The following is a 25,012-nucleotide window of genomic DNA, read 5'->3' as shown; positions in this document are numbered from 1 at the left end:
TTTTGCCTTCTTTGGTGCTGCCCCTTGCCCTTGGAATAGTCTCACATTCTTTTGTGCCAAGATACCACCCTCTTTTCATTCAGCTCCATTGTAGCAGGGTCCTTCCCGCATGATTTCCCTCCAGAGCTTTATATAGGTGAATAAAGTGTTCAGAAAGGGGGGATGTATGATAGGAAGTCCCTCAGTTTCCCCCTCTTGGTCTCTGGGCCCTCCCGTTGGCAACTCCTGCAGTATTGGGATGGCCAGCCTTTTGGTGAGTGGGAACTCAGCCTTCTGGGCAAGTCACCAATTTAGCTCAGCTTCCCCCTTGAGGATGGCAGTGTACAACAAACTCTAGAGGGCCCTGTATCCTTACAACAGGGAAGGACTCTGTCTGTCTCCTGGCTCCTGTAAGTGGGTCATTCATGCCACGAGGCTTTCAGCATCTCTATCTTCTCTTTAGTCCTGGAAGGGGTGGAAGTGACGTTTATGTTCCTATATGGGAAGCAGGAGTGGTGCCAGGGTTTCTGGCACCCTAGGCAGAATTCGGGGGCGAGGGGGCCTTTTGCGAGCTCCCCATGGGGTGCACGGGAGCTTCCGGTTCTGCTCCTGTCGCACCGCCGAAGAAGGACCCTCCGCCAAAATGCCGCAGGCGACAGCGGCAGTCATTGCCGAAACGTCGGCGGTACCTCAATTGCCTGCCGCTGTTTTCCGCGGCACGTCAGCGGAGGTCCTTCTTCAGCGGCGCAACGGGAGTGGAACCCGAAGCTCCTGCGCGCCCCGTGGGGAGCGCGCAAAATGCCGCCCCCTGAATCCTGGCACCCTAGGCGATCTCCTAGGGTCGCCTAATGGAAGCACTGGCCCTGATGGGAAGGGGGGTTGGTAGGGGAGCCCAGGTCCTCCCACTCCACTGAGCTCTGACTCAGGGCCCTAGGAGAGGCAAACAATGTCAGGCACCAGGGCATGCCTCAAGACTGCCTCCCTCAGACACTTCCTACCATCTATCCCCTCCACAGTCTCAAAATCCATCTTAAGATAGCAAGGTGGTGGGGGAAGGGTAACTGAACCTTCAGCTTGGCTGGGCTTAGCTGGTAGTCCCTTCCTTCTCAGCAGAGGTGTCTGTGACTGGTTTGGTCAGGAGCCCTCAGGGGAGGTTTTGCCCTGTTTCCCCGGCTACTCCTATCTGAGTTGTCTGCCTCCATTTTAAGCTCTGCCAGCTCAGGGAGTCATGTGGACCCAGAACTGATCCTTAACCCCTTCAGTTCTACTGTGGTGTTAGGGTTGCCAGGTGTTTGGATTTTGACCGGAAAGTTCGGTCAAAAACTGGATATGGCGATGTCTGGTCAGATGTACTGATCGGACACCAAAAATCTGATTACTGCGGGCGGGGAGTGGGGATGATGTGGCAGCCTGTTGCCCAGCCCTGAAGCGGCAGCTCCTGCAGCCGCACACATGCACTAGCTCAAAAAGCCCCTTTGAGGAACACGGTTTGCAGGGCTGTGGTGGAGGACAGAGTGCGAGGGCCCACGGCAAGCACGCAAGGGCTCCCAACAGGCATGGAATGTTCCCTGGGAGGGAAGGAATGCGAGCTGCCCTGCCAGCCAGCACTTCCCCCGGCCGCGCTTTCAGGCGGGGAGGAGACTGCTGGGTAGGAGGTGGGAGGCTGTCATGCAGGAAGGCCATGTCCTAGCTTGCCAGCAGGGCTTCCTGGCTGGTCCGTGAAGCCGCAGTGCTCTTCTGACCTTCACTCCTAGACGGCCTGCTGGAGTTGGGGTTTGCAAGTCCCTTGGGGCTGCTCACACTGGAGTTGCCCAGGGTTTAGAGAGGTGCCACTGAGACTGGAATCTGCTTGTTAGGCCTCTGCTTAAAACGAAGAGGCCAAATTCAGACCTGTGATAAGAAGAGGGCCCAAGGCTGTTAACTGTCAGGGATGGGACCCCTGCTTATGCCAGTCGTGGTGCTGGAAGTAGGGGTGCTGCTGCACCGCCTGGCCTGACGTGGTAATAACAAACACCAATACATGGTTTCCATCATCAGCACTGCCACTATAAAAATTGTTCCAGCACCCCTGTATGCCAGGCCTGAATTTATTTCTCCTTGACGCTTATGCCATAGTTCAAGTGCAGGGGGATGTACATTAAAGCAGCAGAGGGCTTGGCAGTCTTCGTAATGGGGAAGGGGGAGAGCAGTGAGCAATGGGGGAGGGGAAGAGAGGAGCGAGCGGGGCTGTGACCTTGGGCGAAGAGGCAGAGCAGGGGCCAGGCTTTGGGGGAGAGGCGGGGCCAGAGTGGGCCCGTGGGGGGTGGGGGGAGAGGCAGGACGGGGGGGGTGTCCGGTTTTCAGAAATTAGAAAGTTGGCAACCCACAGTGGGATTTATACACAGTATCGCAGAGAGTCCAATTAACTCTATTGACGTCTGATGGGAATCTTCTGAAATTGTTCATTTGAGAGCCCACATGATACATCTAGGGAATTCTAATTGCATTAACAGTTGGATTTGAATTCCCAGTTTGGGCCATATTCCATACAAAAGGGAATTTTCCTAGGGTTTGTTATTAGGACTTGAGCCTAGGGTGACCAGACAGCAAGTGTGAAAAATCGGGATGCGTTTGGGGGGTAATAGGAGCCTATATAAGAAAAAGCCCTAAATATCAGGACTGTCCCTATAAAATCGGGATATCTGGTAACCCTACTTGAGCCACACTCCCTTGTGCTGTGATCTTGATGGCTCACACCAGCTAAGCCGGGCTAGCTTGATTCAGTACTCAAATGCTGCAGAAAGTGGAGTTCATGATTCAGTAGATGGCACTCTTCCCTTCGCATAAGCAGTGTCTGTCATGGTGCTAGCAGGTGCTGTTCTGGTAGAGGTGTCATTTTCATGATGAGAAGTTAGTGAAGTAAGTCCTCATGTCTTGTGACCATTAAAATTCCCATAACTATTTGTTGCTGTTGTGTTGCAAAACTCAGTATTAATTGTGGTGTACTGACCAGTTTGGGTACATTTTGATTTGCTATATTTCTCTTGTTGTTTCATTGAGATGAGGTTTTTCCTTCATTACCTGTCCTAGACACCTTTTGGGTAGCATGGCTGTGTGCCATTTAACAGCTGCTTTATATCTTACCAGAGATGGCTGCAATTTAGGGTTGGGCAAAGGGATTTTGGGTCAGGAGCTCATCTGTTGTCAATTGGCATATCTCTATTGACTTCAGTGGAAATACATTGATATAGACCCACTGAAAATCTAGCACTTCTCATGCATGCATGCATGTGTGTATAATATACATTTTTAAAAACACACACATTGTTGTGTGGTTGGAGACAAATTTGAATGAAAGAATCTTTGTACACGTGTGATTATTTTAATCAGATTTGCAAAAAAAAGGTACTGAATATGACCAATAACCTCAATGCCATGATAATTTGAACATTGCTGAGATACTCATTCCTCTGACAGTGCCCTGCACTTGTACAGTGTCGTATAACTATGTGCAGATATGGTAAGTATGCATACACGACGCAGAAGCTGCTTCCTACACTGCTTCCCCTCCTTCCGAAGCATTGAAGTTACAGCGTGAGGCAATTATTGAAAAGTGCTGCCAAAAGGCTGGGGTGGTGGGGGGGAGGGGAGGAGGATCCTGAAAGCCATAGACACAGGGCGAGCATCTCATGCTGAGAGTTCCTCTGCAATGCATTTCATGAAGATAGCGTCGTGATTTTGGATTCAGAGGGCGCTGAAAGGTAATGGCAAAGCAGTTTACCTTCCTTACAGAAGACACAGGGAAGGAAATCTGAGAGCTCAGGCAACATGCTGAGGGGATTAAATAAACTCCCAACGTTCTTACACTTCCTTTTCTTCCTTTCTGGGCCAGCTCTTCCACAACATCCTCTCTCCATTTAAAGACAGCAAGTGCATCCTTACTTTTTGTTCTGTGTTTGTACCATGCCTAGCTCAGTGGGGTTCTAGTCCACAAATGGGACTCGTAGGTGCTGCAAATAAATGTAAGTAGAGTATCAGTAACCTGAGCTTTTAGGGGAGGGAGTGAAATTAATAATTAGAGCAGAGATATCTGCAGGGGTGAAAGTAAGCCGGTATGGGCCGGGTCGGCGTACCATTAAAAAGTGGCCACCGGTACCAGCCTGTACTCAGCCAGTGTTAAAGCGCTGCCGCAGCAGTGCTTTAAGAACCCTGCCTAAAGCGCTGCAGTGGCAGTGCTTTGACGTCATTGCCCCTTTTGCCCCCCGCAGGCTGCTGACAGGGGGCGGGAGGGGGGCAAAAGAAGCAGCTGCCCCAGGGCCAGCGATTTAAAATGTCCCGTGTCTCCTGCTGCCACTACCGCAGCAGCAGCAAGAGCCACGGGCCCTTTAAATCACTGCTGGAGCCCCAGGCTGTGTGGGCCAGGCAGCACGGTTGGTCTGGCTGGAGGATGCAGACCCCCAGCCCAGCCCCTTCCACCCGAGGCCCCGCCGCTTCTGGGGGCCGGAGCCAGCCTCTGTACATGTCAGTGTTGAATGTTACTTTTACCCCTGGATACCTGGGTTCTGTTTCCTGCTCTGACAGACTGGCTGGGTAAAATATTGGAGGTAAGTAACTTAACCACCTCCTGTGTGCCTATCTGTAAATTGGTAATACCATTAATACCTACCTAACAGGGGTATTGATTAAGTAGCTATCCTCAGATGTATAGTGCCTGTCATAGGCTGGCTGGCCTTGGGCATGACATAGCCATTATCCCTCAGCTGATATTGATTTGGTGACTTAATTACAACTAGTGATGCCAGCTGTGAAAGGGTCAGAGAGGACTAGATAGGTAGAGAAGACAACTGAGTTTGGGAGGAGGCTTAGGAAAAAGGAAGTAGAAAGCTCCATGTCTCTGGGAAGGGCTTGGTGAAGGCAGGTTGAAGAGAACTTATAGGGAGCAGGTTAGGCTCCTGTAGGAGGCCCTGCAATAACTGCCAGAGTCTCCAGCAAGGAGAAGCTATGGGGAAACCTATTTGGGAAGAAAGGTCTCCAGGGGAAAAGCCCTGGGATGTAGTTCTCTCCTTAATGAGAACAGAAGAACTCCATAGGGCCTGGGAGGAGAGGCCAGGGCAGGGAACTTCAGTATAGTCAAAGAGGGGAAGAAGAACTGTTTGGAAGTTTTGTTTGTTCATTTAGTTGGACTTTTGTTACCCCAGAAGCGGATTGAACTTAAAAGGTGACCTGTCTGGACAATGGAAGATGAATACAGAGGCAGCCATTACAGGGCCAAAGTATTCGACCTAGGGCTCTAGAGACAAAAACCCCTCCAACACCATTCTGCAATGCCAGGGGATGCTATGGCAGCGAGTGGCGCTTCTCACAGTACCCTGTAAGTGTAAGATGTGGTTAGTGTTTAGAGAATCAGGGCTGCTGTCGGGCCATGGGAGCACAGCAGACGAATAGGAAAATGTCCGTGCAGTAGGTTCAAAGACTTCAAGTAAAACCCATCCCCTTTGTTTATACCTCTGTCTAGCAGCTATAACAATAGGTGTCAATGGGGCTAGTATCTAACCACAATTCTGAATACAGCAATGGTCAGTTGTGGGTCCTCCTCAGTTGCTAGTGTTGAAACACATTGATGTGTGTCACTAGAAGGTTCATTTTGGTAGGGTGAAGAATAAGGGCAGATGTGACCTCAGTTACATGTGGCATTGGTAATTTACAGTCAAACAAATATACCCTGATTATATATTTAATAGACTTGGGTGGATTTGTTAGGATAAACTCAGTGGACATGCTTCCCCCTCTGCTAGGGGGACCCAAGACTGCCATAAATGACCATGGGAGACTACTTCAGTGAGGGATTGATCCTCTTTTGGCTTGGAACCAGCATACCAGCTCTTACACCAACAACCCCCTCTCTGCTGCTAGTGTAGGGGACTATGGTTAGGTAAAGGTGGTACAGCTGGGGCGCACTTACACTCATTTGATTGTCAACTGCTATGTGGCCCCTTGGGACCATGATCAGCTCCAAGTGTAACTGGCTGCTGTAATTACACCAGAGGAGTAGTCAGATGAGCGCAAACGCCATCTTTGTGTTCCTGCTTCTGAGATGGGCTGTGCACGTCTCAGCTCTGGCTGAGGAGCTGGGCCAATTAGTAGAATGCAGTTTCTGAAATGTCACATATTTATGATGGATAATAGCAGCTCTTTGTATGAGATAATAATATCTACAGCCAAGAATATAGGTACCTAACATTAGGTTCCTGAATCCATATTTAGGCACCTAAAGTGGCCTGATTTTCAAGTGGTGAGCATCCTACAGCTCTCAGTGACTTCAACACTTTTGAAAATCAGGTCACTGATTTAGGCAGCTAAATATGGATATAGGAGCACCTGACTTTAGACACCTCTTTTTGAAAATCTTGGCCTACATTTTTATGGGAACTTTCATCCCAAAGTGGTCCCAGAAAACTTTTAGTGTGAATTAACACACACACACACACACACACACACACACACACAGTATTGCCAACATCAAAGGAACAAAAATCATGAGTTGGCACCCCAAAATCATGACATATAGTTTTTAGGTCAATCTCTTGATTTTTTAACTCCCCCTGCCCAGCCCCAGGGTGTGTGCGTGCAACAATTAGTGTTGCCCACACTCCCACATGTACTGGGTAAGGTGATCTTTGGCCCCTGCTGCATGAGCTCTCACATCTGCCCATCTCCTGCCCAGCAATTAATCCTGTCCTCTAGTCCCAGATCAGTTCTCTCCCGACCCATTCCCCCTCAGTTCAGTCCCCCGAGTGCCCATTATCACCCCCACAGACATCTGTTCATTCCCCTACTCCATCAACCCCCACTGCCCTTAGTTCACCGTCCCAGCATGCATCCCATCTGCTCAGAACCCACTATCAATACAGCTCCCCATCAGCCCTCACCCTCCTCACTTCAGCCCCCTGCAGCTCCCAGCCTCACCTCTGCTCCTTAGCCTGGGGGGGCTGCAGTGAGGTCCCCTCTCCCACTGCCCAGACTGGCAGGAGAGCAGCTGCCCAGGGCTGACAGCTGGAGCTCTGGCTGCACTGGGGTGGCTGACAAGATTTCTATGTAAAATTAAGCCTCACTTTTAAAACTCTCAAATGTCAGGATTTTTTTTTTTCAGTTGATTCAATTGCTTATTTTAGCACCCTCCCCGCTTCTTTATACAGTATCTCAGATTAGTAGCCTCCCTGTCTCTTGCCCCCACTTGTTAGCTTGATAGCTTTGTTTATCTGATATGTAAATGAATTATCATTGTCTTTTCCTTTGTTTAGGATGGGGTAACTCCTATTTAACTGGAAACACATTTGTGCCAGGGCTGGGAAAGAAATTCTGACATTTGAGAGTCCTATCACGAGATCATGACTGGTGAGGCTTAATTTTATTCAGAAATCGCGACTCTCGGGAACAGTTCTGCACACAGAATAATCGCTTCGCCTGCCACTGAAATGCAGCCCTCCATCAAGTTTTCATTGCTGTCCTTGGTACGGCAGAGAGGGGAGTTTGACTCTCCCCATTCACTTCCCAGCCACCCAGTGGGTAGCTATGACACTGAGCTGAGTCATCAGGTGGTGTGGGATCCCTTGTTGTTTCTCACTTTCGGTGTCAATAACACTGTTGCTGTTGCTCGGTGTGTTGTGCCTGTGGATGAGTAATGAGAGAAGTAAGGCCAGGAAACTGGAACATCTTTGTGGTAAGTGCCCATTAACCTTTGCTTAACTAACGCTTCAGTTGCTGTGGATCTTGCTTGGGAAGTTCCTCTGATGCCTCCTTAGGAATATAGCAGAGCCATTTGCTGGGGCTTATTGCACTGCTGTGAGGAAATCATCATGCTCAGACATTTAAAGTACTGCGCTATGTGGCAGCTACTGATCAAAATGCAAACCCTCAGTCAGCAAGACACAACTACTGTCTTTATTGTTTAAATTCCCTTTTCTTTCTTCAGATGTAACATCATGAGCATAATTATGAGCCCATGAGTTATGAGTAAATCTTATTTACTTATACGGGAGCCACTTGTATCCAGGGGTGCGGTGGGGAGAGGATAAGGAGAGAAGGAATGGGATACCTCTGTCTCTCTATCATTCAGCATCAATTAAGAGCTGATTAATATTTTAGGACTGAATGATCTGATTCAGATAATTTCAGACCCACCCTGAGCCTTCATCCTGAAGATTAGCCAACGTGCCAGAACCTTTCCAAGGCTTAAAAATGTTTGGTTAATGTTTGTTTTTTTAAAAAGCGGTGTTGCTGTAGCCGTGTTAGCCCCAGGATATTGGCGAGACAGACTGGCTGAGGTAGTATCTTTTATTGGACCAACTTCTGTAGAAGTAGAGCTCTGTGTAGCTTGAAAGCTTGTCTCTTTCACCCACAGACCTTGGTACAATAAAAGAAAAAAATAGCACCATTTCTACAGGATCTATTCCAAACTGATTGAACCCAGAAACCATTGTAATATTCCCAGCCCGTCTGCCTACCAGAATCCCCAGGAAACAGATCCTTTTAATGAGGCAAAATTATTTTTTAATTCAAAGCTATTCCTGACTCTGCAAGGTTCTGAGTGCCCTTAACGCCCTGGGAGCAGCCTCTGTGGGTATATCTACATGAGGATAAAGGCCCTGCGGCACCCCTACTGCAGGCCTGGGTCAGCTGACTTAGGCTTGCAGGGCTCAGGCTGCAGGGCTAAAAACTGATATATAGACATTCAGGCTTGGGCTGGAGCCCGAATGTCTACAAGCAATTTTTCAACTCGAGAGCCTGAACCCCACAAGCCCGAGTCAGGTGACCTGAGCCAGCTGCAGGTTTTTTTTATTCCTGTGTAGACATACCATAAGTTTTCACACACATGCCCTATATTCCTTTTCTTAGAAATCATGGGTTCTACTAAGTGTAATTACTCTCTCTAGCAGTTACTTAGAGGGGAAATTACTAACTAAAGACTGCATCTGCACAAAGATATACCATCTACGTTTAATGGTTATACATATTAATAATAAGATAATAGTATTTATATAGCACTTTACAGGTTGAAATACATGTATCCACACTCTGTGTGTGTGTATATATACACACACATGTAAATTTCAGCCTTAAGGTATCACTACTATACTATATTAGTGTATATCTATCCCTGAGGAATGCTTTGTGCACTTCAGGATACAGCTCTACCTAGTATTCCCTGTTCTCTGACCTGTTTCATTCTTTTCATTGCTGGCCCAGTTGCTGCAGAGCTTTCTGTTTGAAAAGGAGGAAGGAGAGGAGTGTGCAAATGACTGCGTGTGAAGTGCTGGCATTTAGACTGAACTCTGCAGGTTTGCCTGCCTCGCAGTTTTCACCTTTGGTTGGGGGACTGTCCTAGATTTCTGCCTCCCGCCTGAGGTTCTGATATGGCATCCGCTTAAATCAAGCTTGATGGGAAATTGATTGAAAAGAAAACATCATTATGGGAAAACAATTTATCCTCTTCCCCCTGACAGAAGGCAAAGTTTTGTCTATATTGTGGAATAAATACTAGCTAGCTGTTTGCTTTAAGAATGGGAAACCACTCATTCCTGCATGATAGCTTTGATCATTATTTGAAATAGAATTTTTTTCCCTACTCTGGACAGCAATTTCATGCCAGAAGTGTGTGCTGAACACAGGATAATCTTTGCCCTGATGTGTGTGTTTGCTCACGCATGCTCGCTCTCTCATATATACACACCCCTCTTCCCACCTCGCAGAAAAGCAGAGTGGGAGCTTCCATCTATTTTTCAAAGGCTTTGAGGAGTCTCTTTTCCCTACTCCACTATAATGTACCAAACCCCCCTTACCCAGCTATCACAGCCACGACCCTTCTATCTGAGGAAGGCTGGACTGGCCTCCCTTCCGAGTCCTTCAATGCCGATTCTCTAACTGGCTAAAGGGTTGTGCTTTTACATTATGTCAGGGCCTGATGCTGTTCCCCTGACTCTTATGAATAATGCTATAATGATTTACAATAATGCCTTGGCCTTGACAGTTACTGTGCAGGGGCTTGCTAAATCAGCTCACAGCTCCAGGACACCACTTCCATTGTAAAAGAAACATTCCTATTAATTCCTACAATTCCTATCCCAGTGATAACAGGAAGTAATGTTGGGCCTATCTTGTGTTAATGATCACTTGAGCTTTTTGCACAGAAGTTTAGTCAAGATATAAAAAATTTATTAAAGTTAATGTTTAAAATCAAATTTACACAAGTTAAGAGGGAAAATACTGTACATCTGGGGTTGGGCTTGGATTATGAGGGATTGCAAGCATCGGTTACAAGGTTCACGAGGTACATACATATCACATAACCAGCATAGATCCAGATTGCGGTGTGGGAGTTTTTAAAGCGTCAGTGGATAAGTGGGCTTGGGTATGCCACCCATGGAATGTATTAAGAATCCAAGTCAGTAATGGTGTAGAGAATAAGTACATGGGTGGGGTGCGTCCCTTGGTTCATCAGGGAAGGATGTGGATTATTTCCCTGATCGGCTTTCCCAGTTACTCGACCTGGTACTGGCGGTGTCCCATGATGTGTTCTGTGTAGATGTCTCTGGACCACCTGATGGTGTCGGATACCATGAGCTCTCTCATGAGCTGGGCGTAGCGTCGACCAACTCCGCACGCTCTCAGTACCTGCCCTTTGTGGGGGTCCCATGCGCCCAGGGCTCCCACGATCAGGGCGTGTATCTGGACCTGGTAGCCCTGGGCTCTCATTACTACAGTGCTTTATAAAGTGGCTAGGCAGAAAGACTGCATTTCATTCTACTTTGACATTAGACATAGAGTCATAGACTTTAAGTTCAGAAGGGACCGTTGTGATCGTCTAGTCTGACCTCCTGCACAATGCAGGCTGCAGAATCTCACCTACCCACTCCTGTATCAAACCTCTAACCTTTGTCTGAGCTATTGAAGTCCTCAAATCATGGTTTAAAGACCTCAAGGTGCAGAGAATCCTCCAGCAAGTGACCTGCGCCCCACGCTGCAGAGGAAGGAGAAAAAACCCCAGGGCCTCTGCCAATCTGCGCTGGAGGAAAATTCCTTCCTGACTCCAAATATGGTGATCAGCTAAACCCTGAGCATGTGGGCAAGACTCACCAGCCAGACACCCAGGAAAGAATTCTCTGTAGTAACTCAGATCCCATCCCACCTAACATCCCATCAAAGGCCATTGGGCATATTTACCGCTAATAGTCAAAGATCAATTAATTGCCAAAATTAGGCTTTCCCATTAAGTAACACCATCCCATAATCACAACAAGTGCTCTGGGGAGAGAGCACAAGATGAAAAGCTTGAGGCAGCAGTCCTATGCAAAGCAGAAAAGGTGTGTCAGAAGGCAGGTAACCCAGTGGGAATGGAGAAAGGGATCTGGGTGTGGGAAGAACTCTGAGCAGATAGGTGGTCCAAGGGAGGTCCCTCACATCTAACTTGCAGGTGTGCAGGCGAGAGGTGACCTTGTGGACTCTTTATGGGGGCAGAGGAATACAGTGCAGAGGGTTGTGGACCGAAAACCCAAACACCATTCTGTTAGGTGGGATGGGCCTCTGCCCCCTCTGCAGGCTGCACACAAAGGTTATGGGGCAACCTTGGGATGGTGTTCAAAGAGAACTCCAGAACACTTTGTAATAGAAACCCAAAATAGCTCAGACCTCCTTCCACACCTCCCCCGGCAGATTGTGTTAGGTAAGGGGCTAAAGCAAGTGATCACCAAGAGCCCAGAAGGAGCTCACAGAGGCTGACGGCTGCCCTGGCCCAGTGCTTTTTCCTGTTCATCATTTTGTCCCCCGCTTTCTCTGCTCCAAAGGCAGTGTAACCCAGGAGTGCTATTGCTGGGTGGTTCTCTGCTGTAATTCTCCGTGCTGTTTACAGAGTATCATTGGTAATTTCTATGTAAATTTGCTCAGGGTAGCAATTTAGCAGCTTTTCTGTTGACAAATGAAGGAACAGCTTAATAGCAGAGAGGCTGCTTAAGTCTCTTTGGAGGGAGCTGAAGTGGCATCCTGAAGGTCACAGGAAGCACCATCCATCGTAATGTGACTAGGGGGAGCCCTCTTTACAGAACCGTCCATCTGACTTGGTGCTGCTGCTTCTCTGGCTGGTTTCTGCTCGTCTGCTTTGACTTCTGTGACATGCAGCTTGTGGAAGGTAGTGGCTTGGGGGAACCTGCCTCAGTGCCGTGTATGTCCATGTGGAATAACAAGGAGTCAGAAGCTTTGAGGGAAAGAGAACCAGGGACGTTAAACTTTGCTTTTTAAAATGAATCAGTGAGGGGATTCTGGTAGAACTGATATCAAGGAAGGCTGTGGGGAAATGGAAAAGGAAATGCTAACCCATACAATTCAGTCCCAAATTTGCCTATGGCTCATAGATGAACAGTATCGTCTTTCATTCTTTCTGAGTGAAATAAGAGGGTGCATGTGGATATGTGCGTGTGGTGTGCTGCTCATCTGGGTGCAGGTCTGCACATCTGTGTCTATTGCCTGATTTTTGGGATGAAGAGTTGGGTCTATTTTTTCTGCGGAAGTTGTCCTGTTCCTAGCGAGCTTGGACCTGACTTTGCCTTGTCTGTCATTGGGTCAGACTTCAGTGGGCAATCTTTGGCACAGTCACAGACAGATCTCTAGCTAGAGTTGTAGGGGATCCTCTGCAATGGCTCCCTGGTGGTCAGGCCAAGTCAGGTCTGGAAATAACGATTTGTTTCAAATCTCAAGTCAGGGAAAGGGTTTGGGATAGACAATTGGAATTGCTTCTTCCCTTCTTATGTCTTTTCCCTAACTGCCTGTCTGCCCTCAGCCGTTGCACATCTGGAAAGCAACTGGTGCATAAGCAGGGATCAGCCCAGATAAGAAGATCCTACAGTATTCCAAGAAAATGCAGTTTAAAAAAAGCCTAAGATTAAAAGTGGAGGAGAAATGCTATCCCTTCATTTATCGAGACTTTCAGCCTGATGGACCCTAAAGTACCTTAGGGATCCACACCAGCCACCACTTACATACAGTTACTTTTGGGGTGGGATGCACCCTCTATTTAATGGGGAACAGAAACATTATGCAAAAGTTTAGGACAGGAAATGGAGAACTCCTGAATCCAGACTACTGTTATGTTTTATCATTTTTATTGTAAGCTCCCAAATGCCTCAGTTGGTATCAGGGCCACTTAGTGCTGGGTGCTGTACAGTCTCAGACATCTAAGAGAACACAATTCATACCCCTAGGAACTTACACTCACTTCAGGCATCTTGTCTTAAATTAGATTGTAACAAATAATAGGGGAGAAGGAGTAGTAATGACAACTGATAAATTTGTGTGACTACATAAGTTAGCTATGTGCACAAATTGATGGTTTCAAGTCATTTCAAGTAAATAATTATACTACAGGCTAACCCAAAGGTTCTCAAACTGGGGGTCGGGACTCCTGGGGGTTGTGGGGTTATTACATGGGGGGTAACGAGCTGTCAGCCTCCACCTCAAACCTCACTTTGCCTCCAGCATGTATAATGGTGTTAAATATATTTAAAAGTGTTTTTTTAATTTAGGTGGGTCACACTCAGAGGCTTGCTGTGTGAAAGGGGTCACCAGTACAAAAGTTTGAGAACCAGTGAATCTTGTCCTGCATCCTCTAAACCAAACCCCAAAGCACTGGCGATAATGGTATAGAAACTTTTTCTTAGCAAATGATCACATTTATCACAAAATTGGCTTCTTCTCTAATACAAGTTCACACACAATTTTTACACTTTTAACATTCTCCCACTTGGCCAGTCCCTCTTTCCCCAGCCAATCAGCAGATAAAGAGAAGAGAAAGAGATCCAGAGAGTGTGTCTGCCCAGCATTGCCACTAATGAGCTGCCAAAAGACAGCCACAACCTCAGTTTTGCAGCCAATCATGCTAATATTGCCTCTTACTTCTGGGACATCATTAAATCAGTTAGACCACCAACAACAAAAATTTTAAATGAAATTACTCCATTCTGATTGGCTGTAAAGCAGCCAGACGGCAGAACTCTTTAACTGGTTAAATCATTCATTCAAAGATATATATAAAATTGCTAAAAAAAAAATTTAAATGGGGAGGGGAATTAATAAAATGAATGTAATGTTACCAGTTACATCAATTCAACTCTTACATTTAAACCATGAGCATAAATGTCACAACTTGTAAAAGTGCAGACACAGACGCATACTAAACAAACATTCCCTTACGACAGGCAGACTGGCTGGGCTGATATAAGAACTGAACTATACATAGGTTTGGTTTGGATTTGGTTTATTTTTGGACCATTCTTGAATAACTTCTGTTCATTATTTTCGATGTCCTTGCCACTCTCCCAAGTTCAGTTCAGAGATCAGAAGCAGAAGTGCCAAAGTCCCAAAAGAGGCTGTTATAATAGTTATACTGTGACCAGACTTAAAAAGTCATACAGTGGGAGCTGTGTACCTATCTTCCCTAAACCCCTTTGAAAATTCCAGCCAGTCATCAATAGTGAACATTAAGGCAGGATTGCCACATGCCCTGAATTTTACAGGATCATCCTGATTCTAAAGGGTTGAATCAAGGCTTCCAGATGGACCAGTGAAATGTCCCAGAAACCGCCATGGGTAGGCACCTCATGTTTATGCTGCATGATGTTCTTAGACTGCAATGGGCTGTGATCTTATTTTGTAATGAGTTTGGTTTGTGACATGATGGTGCAGTGACATTGAGTGGATGCTGTGGGTTTGTGGTTAAGGGCAAATATCAAAACTGACATCCCTTGTATGATTAAAGGCAGAGGACTGAATTCAACCCTGGTAGACCTTAGAGTTCACAAACTTATCAAGCTTCAGCTTAAAACCAGTCAGGTTGCTTGCCCCACTAGTCCTATTGGGAAGCTGTTCCAGGTCCGCATTTCTTCTTTTAATGTCCAGGCTAATTCTTCATGGCCAGTTTATGCCCATATGTTCTTGTGCCAACACTGTCCTTTAGCTTAAATAGCTTTTCTCCTGCCCGGCCGTTTACCCCCAATGTATTTATAGAGCGCAATCACCTCTCATCTCAGCCTTCTTTTTGGTAGGCTAAACAAATCAAGCTCTTTTAGTCTTCTTCCCTCAGATTGGTTCTCCATTGCCCTGCTCATCCTAGCAATCCTAGGTTATACCTGTATCATCTATGGGGTGACCATATTTCCCTATGCTGAATACGGAACACCTGGTAAAAATACTCATATTCAAGCGAGTTCAATGGCAATCAGTCAGAACTATGCAATACAAACATTCCAATTAACATCAGGTTGACTGAGCCCCTGTTAAAAAGAAATACTGCATAGTTGGATTCTTTTTATATACCATCTTATCTTTAAGGCTTTATGCTTCACACAGGGAGGGGTGGACACACACCTCATTCCCATACACTCCACTCACCTGTGACTGGAAGCAGCTTGTCCCTTCCTACCCGCACAGTGTCAGAAGGCAGCTATCACCTCCAGGCTGCTGTTGACCACTGACATAACCCAGCCTCTTCCTGTCCCGCGGTTACAGCATGGGCAGGAAGGGGTTAAGCCCTAAGGATGCATTGAGCACCAGGTCCCAGGGAATCTGACTGCAGGGACTTCAGCAATCCCAGCCAGAGAGGTGGCTCAGTGGGGGAGGGGGCCTAGGGGCCCTGCGCTCTGCCGGGGGTGGTGGCCCGGGGGGCTGCTGTGGAGCCTGCAGGGTCAGGGCATGAACAAGCTGGAAATCGCTTCCCCCACACACACTCCAGAGCTTAGCTGAGGGGAGGAGAGGCTTCCCCGTGCCAGCCCTGTGCGGGGCTTTAGCACATGCAGGGCTCAGCTTCTCTTGGCCAGCGCCTCGGAATGGAGGGTCTTGGGCTTTCCCGGGGCAGAGGGGAAAGGAAGGAGCCTGCCGGTCAGGCTGTTGGTGAGCCGAGCGCTCTGATCAGGGGCTGGTTCTCTGCACAGCACTGGGAGTGGGATGCGCCACGCCAGGGGGGATATGGAGGAGCAGTGGGGCTGCGAGGGGCGAAGGAGCAAAGCAGGGAGAGGGGAGCACGTAAAGGACGGAGGGGTGGGCAGCAGAGGTGACACGTAACCGGCAGCCACCTGGCGCCTGCCTGCACTCACCAGCCAGTGCAGCTTGCAATGCACAGTCAGTGCCGGCCGGAAACCGGACTGGGGGGTGGGGCCCTGCTGGCCAAGAGCTGGCATGCAGCTGTGCTGATGGACCAGCAGGGGGAACAGCTGGCCCTGCACACTACAGCTTTACCCCGCCACCAGCCTTGCACACCCACCCCCATCATCAGCCACTGGACGCCCCCACTCACCGTGGGTGGACAAGTGGCTGGCGATCAGGGATCCGGCAAGTAGCAGGACCTGCCAGTACTGGTTGGGGTGGGGGGGAGAGACAGAAAATACGGGACAATATGCCTGTTTTTAAGAAAAAGTCAGGACACTTGAAGGAGGGCTTAAATACGGGACTGTTCCTTTAAAAAACAGGACGTCTGGTTACCCTATGTATCTATACCTTTAATTGGTAAAACCTTCCTTTGGATAGGTCCATACTTACCGGCCGGGTCGACGCGTAGAGTTCGACTTCTCGGAGTTCGAACTATCGCGTCTAATCTAGACGCGATAGTTCGAACTCCGGACGCGATCCCGTCAACTCCGGAACTCCGCCACCGCGGGAGCCGCGGAGTTCGATCCCGCGGCATCAGGACGGGTAAGTCAGTCGAACTAAGGTAGTTCGACTTCAGCTACGTTATTCACGTAGCTGAAGTCGCGTACCTTAGTTTGACCCCCACCCCCCAGTGTAGACCAGGCCTTTGTAGACAAGGCCATCGATGGACAGCCAGATTTAATGCTTAGATGTGATGCCTATCTAGTAATATGACTCACACCTGTCTTAGATCACTCTAGCAATTGGGTAAGTTGTCTTGTAGTGTGGTGAAGGGATACTAGAAACTGGGCTTCATTCTGCCAGAGTGGTTGGTCAGACCCTGGGCAGGTGAGAAAGTACCCCAGGTATCGTGACAGCAGGAGCACTGCTTTGATCAGCGCTGTGCTCTCCACTCTGCCAATGTGCTTTTTAACTATGCTGTTGTCAGTGCCTATGGGTCATGGACCTGTGGTTACTAGAGGCCGAGGACGGGGACAGATCTCCTAGTAGAGACAGATAAAGGAGATCTTCCTTTCAACCTGTGATTTCAGAGTGGAAGGTCCTGGGCTCTGTCCCCATTGCTATACATATGCTGATCGCTCCAATGGCAGTCTGCGTGTCCTGTGATTTCAGGCAGAGCAGGGAATGCCAAGTTTGAAGGCGTGGGAAGTCCAAATGATAAGCATCCCCACACCATGAGATATGTATGTAAGACTGGTCCTACTCCCACTGAAGTCAGTGACAAAACTCCCATTGGCTTCCATGGTACAGGACCAAGCCCATAGTCCAGAATGGGAGGAAGGAAATAAGACAGAGGGACTAGGAGGGAAGGGGAAAGCAGGGAGGAATACAGACCAAGAAGAGGGAGTTGGGGAAAGGAGGCCAGAGCCAGGAGACAATCACCATGGAGGAGAAAGGAACAGGGGGTTGGTTAGGATATGCCCTAAATAGGTGAAAAGTGGGCGTTTCCTCTTAATGCTTCTCTCCCACATTGGTACCTGCATACTGTTCCCCAGCAGCAGCTCATGCAGCGGGGAAGGGAAATGCTCTTCATCAGATTTGTGTTTCAGCCACATTGTATGAGAAAACTATTCTTACAAATGACTCTTTGCCATTCATCTTTTCAAAAGTTCTGTCCTTGTGACCTGTGCATCTGCCCTCATTCTGCATCTCCACTGACTTCTCCACTCCTTTCTCTTCTCTTGTTTCCTCCTTTTCTTTTCTTTTCCTTTCCTTCTGTTCTCTTCCTCCTTCCCCTTTTTATATATGTCTTCCCCTTTCTTTTTCTATTTTCACTCTTTCCTTTTTAACTTATCTTTCTTTTCCCGTCCTTGTTTTCTGTTCCACTGCTCTCTCTTCCTGTCTTTGTGATAAGTGCATATTTTTAATGCCTCCCAGGAGTGACTGTGGGGCTCTGGAGGCAGAGGATGAGCTAGCAGTGGGGTAATCGTGTGATAAGCTGCAAGCCTTGCTTTGGACGACAGTTGGGTTGGTGAAAGGTGTCTGCCAGAGGCTCTGGCTATTAAGACAACACTTTTCGTACTAGGGGGCACTTGCCCCTCCCTAACAGCCTCCTTCAACAGTGTGAAACTCAAAGTTGTTCCCACAGTCCTCCCACTCAGCACGCTACCTGGCTAGAAAATGTGTTTCTTACAGCAGCAGTGTAAGTCGTGCAAGTGGGGAGAGAAAAGTGAGCTGTATCTTCACTGGGGATGAGAAATGACTCAAATATCTTCTCTATCAGTAATATTTGGGTTCAGAAAAATATCCCAAATAACATTGCAGTGGATGTGTTGCCTAGTGGTTAGAGCGGGGGCTCCTAGGTTCTGTTCCCAGCTCTGATACTGACACTGTGGGAAAGTTACTTCCTCTGAGCCTCAGTTTCCCCATCTGTAAAATAGGGATATTTGCCTTGTAGGGGCTTTTTGAGGTTTAATATATTAATGTGTGTGAATCCCTCAAATGAGAGGCACTAGAGTGTCCCTGCCTGCAGGTATATGGGATCTTGGGGAGCAATTACCACACGGGTGGGGTGCAAAATAAACTTTATTAAGCAAATGCAAAAACAGGGAAAATTCAATAGTGAGGAGTATGGGGGTTGTTAAGGTAGACAATTGGGGAGGGGGTTCTTTTTGGTGAACAGTAAGGGGGTTTCAATAGTGGGGTACAACACAGTAGGATACAATACAGTGGGTAATCAGTTACCACTGAGGTATAAATGTAACAGGTAGCTAGCGATTTCTATGTAAAAAGGTGTGTCACAGCAGCATATAACCAACTAACAGTTATGGATAAAATGTGTTAAATAACAAACAATTTTAGATAAAAATGTGTCACAGTGGTGTAAATGTAGAATGTGAGGGGTATCAGAGAGGAAGAAAGTAACCAATGGGGTTTTATGCTAGAGATTTAAACTTAGTGAGACAGAACAAACAGGCTGCAAGCTTAAGCAGCAGAGAGAGTGTAACAAGGTAGAAGGACACAGAGAAGCTGGGGGGAGGGGTGTTAGCAGTGGGAAGACAGACTTAATTACAATTATACAGAACACAGCAAAATCTTATCTATGATCTAACTTAACCAAGACTACACAAATTAAAACACAATGCAACAATTCTTTAAGCCTAACTTACAAAGTATAATGCTAAACTTAACTTAATGAGTGCACCTTATGCTAAGGGTAGTTTCAGAGGGCTGAGTGGTGTGTGTCCAGGACACAGCTCCAAAGAGGGGGGGGGGTGACTGCAGCAGTGGGGTGGCTGCAAGCAGGCTTATTTCTAGCAGCAAAGGCACTGCAGAACTAGAAACAGATTACAGATACAGCTTGGGTCTGCGTGCTGGGGAAAGAGAGCCAGCAGCCAAGACAGGGGGAGTTTAAGAGAGGATTTAAGACACAGACCAAGGTTTAGCTTGAGTCTGTGTGCTGGGGAGACAGAGCCAGCAGCTAAAATAATAAAATAAAAGTATAGAAAGTTTTACAGAGGGATTCTTACCATCCCCCAAGGCAGCAGCAGAGGCAGAAGCAGCAAGAACATCAGAAGGCTTGGTACAGTCTTGATAATCAGGAGATCTCTCAGGCAGCAATTCGTTCTTCGTGGGTTTTTTTTTAAAAAAAACGGGGGTACGCTCAAAAATAAAACGAGAGCGGAGAAAGGACCCCCAGAACCCCTGGTTGATCAGACCAGGCAGCAATGCAAGAACCTTTCTGAAGTCTGTTCAAAAAATGTCTGTTTTTAAAGGCAAACCCTGGCAGCTTCCCGCCAGTAACTCTGATTGGCTCCCCCTCTTACAGGGAGGAGAGAAGGCAGAGAAAAAAACTGCAGGCAGCCACCAAGACATGTCTGGACTAGCCCTGAGCCCAGAGGTATGACTCATGCCCAGGATCTTAAAAACACAATAGGTCTTGCAGCTCTGGACAGTGCCCACCCTACACCAAGCCCAGGTTTTAACAAGGTGATAACAGGACTAACCCTTTGAACAGGGCAGTGGTCCCACTTAGCACAAGTGGCCATCCCTTTGAGAAGGGCAATGGCTCTTGTTAAACAACTTAAGGGGCCCTCCCTTTGAGAAGGGCAGAGGCCCTGGTAAACAACGTAACAGCCAGGGAGGGGCGGCCACAGAGGAGGAAAACAAGAACAAAATGGAGTAAGGGGACAGCTGTAAGAACAAAATGGAGCTGTAACAGACATAGAGAAGGGCAAAAAGGGTTTTGGATATTTGGAGGGGTTGTCTGGAATCTGCTGCTGAACACACTAGAGGGCTGCTTGTGTGGTCTCACCTGAAGAAGTGTGCCGTTCGTTATAAAGGCCTGGGGGAAGTTTGTGATAGATTACCCCTTTCCGCGCTCTCCCTGCCTCTACCCAACCAAATGCAAAAGGTACTAGCTGTTCCTATAGCACCTGTTGCCTGGACCTGGGTCCCTGAATATTGCTCTTCTCTTCCACAAACTTCCCAAGCAAGCCTTTGGTCAGGGCTCTGTCAGAGGTGCCAGAAGTGCCCCTCATTCTAGATTCCCATGCTCCATCCAACTCAGACCTGGCATGATCAGAAATTGCTAACCCACTGAGCTGAAGTGATAAACAGCCCTTCTGTGCTCATTACGTTACCCCGTACATCTGGGCTTTGGCAGTTTGAAAGGCAGAGTGTCATGGAGTTCTTAGAATGATTAATGTCCCTGTGCTGCCTCATGCGCACAGATACTAAACAGCAATAACCCTGTCCACATGCTAGTCTGACATGCCCACATGTAGCTTTAATTCCCGCTGACTCAGTGTGATTTAAATCACTGAAGTCTCTTTCCCTTAAAATGTTCAGACGCATGTTTCCCTGGAGATCTGTTAATGACTGGGAATGACAGACCTTTGGTGTCATGTTTTACCTCTTAAGGTTTGGCCTGTTCATTATTCAGATGAAGAATTTTTTTCTCCCATAAGACGTGTTTGACTTTGTCCTTTTTTGTGGCGCCTCTTCCCACCAAGCTGTTCTGAGCCACAGGAAACCTAAGGGATGGAGTGTATAAATGGGATGTAAACCTTATGGGAGAAGATAGTCAGCCAGGCTTAGATTTCTATCTTCCTGTTCTTCCCTACCCCAAACCATGCTGTGATTTCTTGTAGATAATTGACCTGTCACCAAATGCCTATAGCACTAGACTTTCCAAGGGGACACAGGATATATATGGGTCTGGATGGGAGAAGGGGATTGGTCTTGATTACCACATTACTCTCTCAAATATCCCAGGTAGGCCCCAAACTCCTATAATCCCTTCTGATGGGGACTCTGGCCTGATGTATCTCGTATGCAAAGTAGCTGTCACTGCACATTCCATCTCCCCAGCAAGACTGGAAATCTTTGAAACTGACCTCCCCTTCAACCTGTTGCCTAGCAACCCGCTTGTCGCTTTTAAAAAGAAACAGATTGGCTTTTCTAAAATTATCTTTTTCTTTTGTCTGTTTTTAATATTGGATCTCCATAAAGTTATCAAAGGACACAAGGCTGTGGGTTTACTTTGTTTTGCTGTTACACAGAGAGAGATGCGAAGGGTGCACAATCCTTTAACAATTCCTCAAAGTGTCTTGAGTTGATTCTTCCCAGCAGAAGTTTAAGAAAAACCTCCATATTTTTCTTACAGCTAATAAGAAACAAACAAAAAAAGGAATGAACCCATTTCCTGGTGGTGTCAGGATCCTCGGCAAAGGTAGGCAGGACTAGCAAGAAGAGTTTGGAATCCACAAACAGAAGCCAGGGGCCAGAGCTGGTATCAGAGTCAGTAGTCAAGTGAAGGGTCAATACCAGGTAACAGGGTCCGTGTTGGTGTTCTGGGGGTCAGAATCCAAGTCTGAGCTGACGTCAATACAGAGAAGCAGGATAGTCATGGCACCTAGTAAGGGATCCATGTTGTTGCCTGGACACTTCATGGACTCCCCATGGACTTATGTAGAATCAAGAAACCAGTCAGGGATCACTAAGGCCACTATCAGTCAGATCACTCGAGGCAGAACTTCCTGTGATGTGCAACCTCTGAGGATTATGGGCCACAGGGAGTGGCTACATTACTGCTGCCACGGGGTGGCAGTGTAAGGGTGGTAGTTGTCTGCTACTTCTGCAGGACTGTGTTCAAGTCCTGCCAATCCTTACAGCCAGCTCCTGATGTGCAATCTTAGCCTGGCATGTGACACTAATTTATCCATTGCCAACCTGCCTAATAGAGTATTATACAGGTCTATTGGAACTATCAGCTGGCAAAAGTTTAAAGAGACCTGGACAGTGGTAACAAGCTAGAAGTCTGGCACTCTTGGGAACATCCAAACATCCCTGGGAAAGAACTGTTTTCCAAGGATACTTTTTTTTGGTCTGTCAGAAATGAGAGTTGGAACATGGCATGGCTTGGGAACCCTACCGTGTGCTAGTGCCCTTAGGCTGCAGCTAAGGATGTGTTAAGAGGTTCAGAGTTGTTAACTGAAATAATTAAACAAATTATTAATTTGCAACTTCTGATCACCATGGAGTCCTCAGATGTGATTTGTCTCATCCTGTTATTTTCTGTTGGATATTTGGGGGCCAGGTTAAATGCTGAACTGGAGATGGGCATTACGTTACTCGACTTTCAAGACTGGAATAACAGAGGGTACGGCAGGTCAGGCTTCAAATGCTTTGGCCAAGCTATCCGGCACAGGAATAGCAAGGAGTGCTGCAGGGCATGACTAAATTGCATTGGCAGAGCTGTGCAAAGGAAGCCTGTTTTGCATCTGCTTGCATTATGACTAGGTCTGATGTTATCAGCCCCTCACCTTCACTGTGCACTAGACCAGTGGTCCCCAACGTGGTGCCCGCGGGTGCCATGGCGCCCGCTGGGGCATTTGTGTGCCCGCCTAGAGCCCAGCAGGGGACCTGCCAGGGACAGAGAACTCAGGCTGCGGGTGCGGTGTTCTCTGTTCCCGGCAGGTGCGGGGCCTGCCTAGTGCCCAGCAGGGGAGAGAAGCTGCGGCCCCGCGCCTGACGGGGACAGAGAACTCTGGGGCTGCAGGCGCTGGTGTTCTCGGTCCCCGGCAGGTGCGGGGCCCACCTAGTGCCCAGCAGAGAAGAGAATCTGGGTTCCCGCGTCTGCTGGGGACAGAGTACTCCAGGGCTGTGGGCACCAGTGTTCTCTGTCCTCGCGGCTTTTCTCCGGCTTCTCTCTTCTCTCTGGATTCATATATTATGTAATATTAAATATTTTTTTTGTATTATTTAATGTACAAATACATAATAAGCCTTGTAAAATTGTTGGCGCCCACCACACTCTTCTGAAAACATGAATGTGCTACTGGTCACACAAAGGTTGGGGACCACTGCTCTAAACTAAAGCACCCTCTAGCCTGCCAAAAAGTAATCCCAGGAGGGCAGCAGCACTGAAAACCCTTCACCCTCCGTGTCCTAGCTACAGGCAGAGAGACAAGGGTTTAAATCACAGAATTGGGTATCAGCCCGTGAGATTTCTGAGGTCCTTACTTGAGCTGACCTACGTTTATTTGACACCCAAAGGACACAAGTGCCACTTAATTACCATTCAGGACTGTAGAGATTAGCTTTTCTGGAACATGAGCATGATCTGATCTGAAGAGGTACTTAGCTGCAACTTTTCCTCTTGCTCTGTCTGTCTGTCTGTCCCTCCCACCCAATTTTTCTTTATATATAAAATAAAAATGTCATCTGACTCAGAGACAAACTGCTCTCGGCATTCCTTGCATCTCAATAAAAGCTCCCTTGGTTATTCATCAAGGCATAGCAAGCAGGAGGAGAAGGGATGGTGTGTCACTTGTGTGTAAGTACCTCACACTTTCCCTCTGAAGTCAGCATTGAATCAAAGTCGCCATTAACCCAGGATCTCTCAGTCAGCTCCTTGCTTTAAAAGGCATCAGTGGATGTTGGTGATCAAGGAGGGGGCAAGTGTGACACTGACTGACAAACGGGAGAGAGGCCTATGTGATAGAGGATGGGGGTGGGGAAATTTTAGGCCATTTTTGGCTTCCTTTGCCTTGATTTTTGCTGATTCCTTCTGATTTTGACTCCAGTACTGGCTTTCTGGGTTTGTTACTTCAAGTTCCAGCTAAAGATGAAACAAGAATCCAGAAAAAACAGATTCTGTTACTGTAGCTGGCTATAGTGCTGCTGGTTAGATCTAGCTCAGTTCCACTAACTGTCATCTAAAACGACTTCCTGTGCAATCCTGGCCTTTAATATTAATTCCCCTGTGACAAAGTCATGGCATCACTGTGCCCTGATATAGTCATTGCTGTGTTGCGATGCAAAGATTGCATTGCAAAACCACTCCATCCATGCAAGTGTCACCACACAAGCATTTTGACACTGCAACACACCCATGTCAGTAGAATGCTGTCACCCAGACACTAAATTATATACTACAGCACCTTGCCTTCTGGTAGCACTTAAATAACGTAACAAACTCTTGGCTACCTAGGTTGTTACTATCAAATTCTTGGCCATCAGAGTTCATGGTTATTATTATGCTGCACACCATAATCAAATGAAACTTTGCAGTGATACCTTAACAGTGTATACCTCATGAGGGAGTGAAAAAGAATGGGAGATTGTTAAAATCACAAAAGTCCTTAACTATCCATCAAAAAACCCTAACAATTACTATATGTGTGCAGGATGTATTATAACTCTGATGTGTGTACAGGTTGCAATATAGAAAGGGGAAAAAAGGGGTGTTAAGAACCTTGGCTGCTGGTTCTCTTTCTGTCTTGGAAATGATCAAGTCTTCCTGGAAATGGAAGAATTGCTTGGATTCTCTCCTAGCTTTGACAGTGATAACTTCCTCTTCCTTTCGCATAGCTAGAGAGGTGATTAGCAATGTTCAGATAACCAAGTTCAGATTAGTGAG

General features: G+C 47.3%; 1 protein-coding gene across 11 annotated transcripts in view; it reads left to right on the top strand.

The window, feature by feature from the left end:
* NRXN3 (neurexin 3) overlaps window positions 1-25,012 on the top strand; it is a 1,505,977-nt gene that overhangs the window by 890,273 nt on the left and 590,692 nt on the right. For all 11 annotated transcript variants that reach the window (XM_039537764.1, XM_039537767.1, XM_039537763.1 and 8 more), the window contains one exon: window positions 21,755-21,820. In XM_039537764.1, the coding sequence (XP_039393698.1) occupies window positions 21,755-21,820 (66 nt within the window). The remainder of the gene's footprint in view (window positions 1-21,754; window positions 21,821-25,012) is intronic.

The sequence above is a fragment of the Mauremys reevesii genome, linkage group 4, assembly GCF_016161935.1.
Source record: "Mauremys reevesii isolate NIE-2019 linkage group 4, ASM1616193v1, whole genome shotgun sequence".
Classification (NCBI taxonomy): Eukaryota; Metazoa; Chordata; order Testudines; family Geoemydidae; genus Mauremys; species Mauremys reevesii.
Note: the sequence above shows the minus strand (reverse complement) of the source record. Positions and strands in the feature narration are given on the sequence as shown.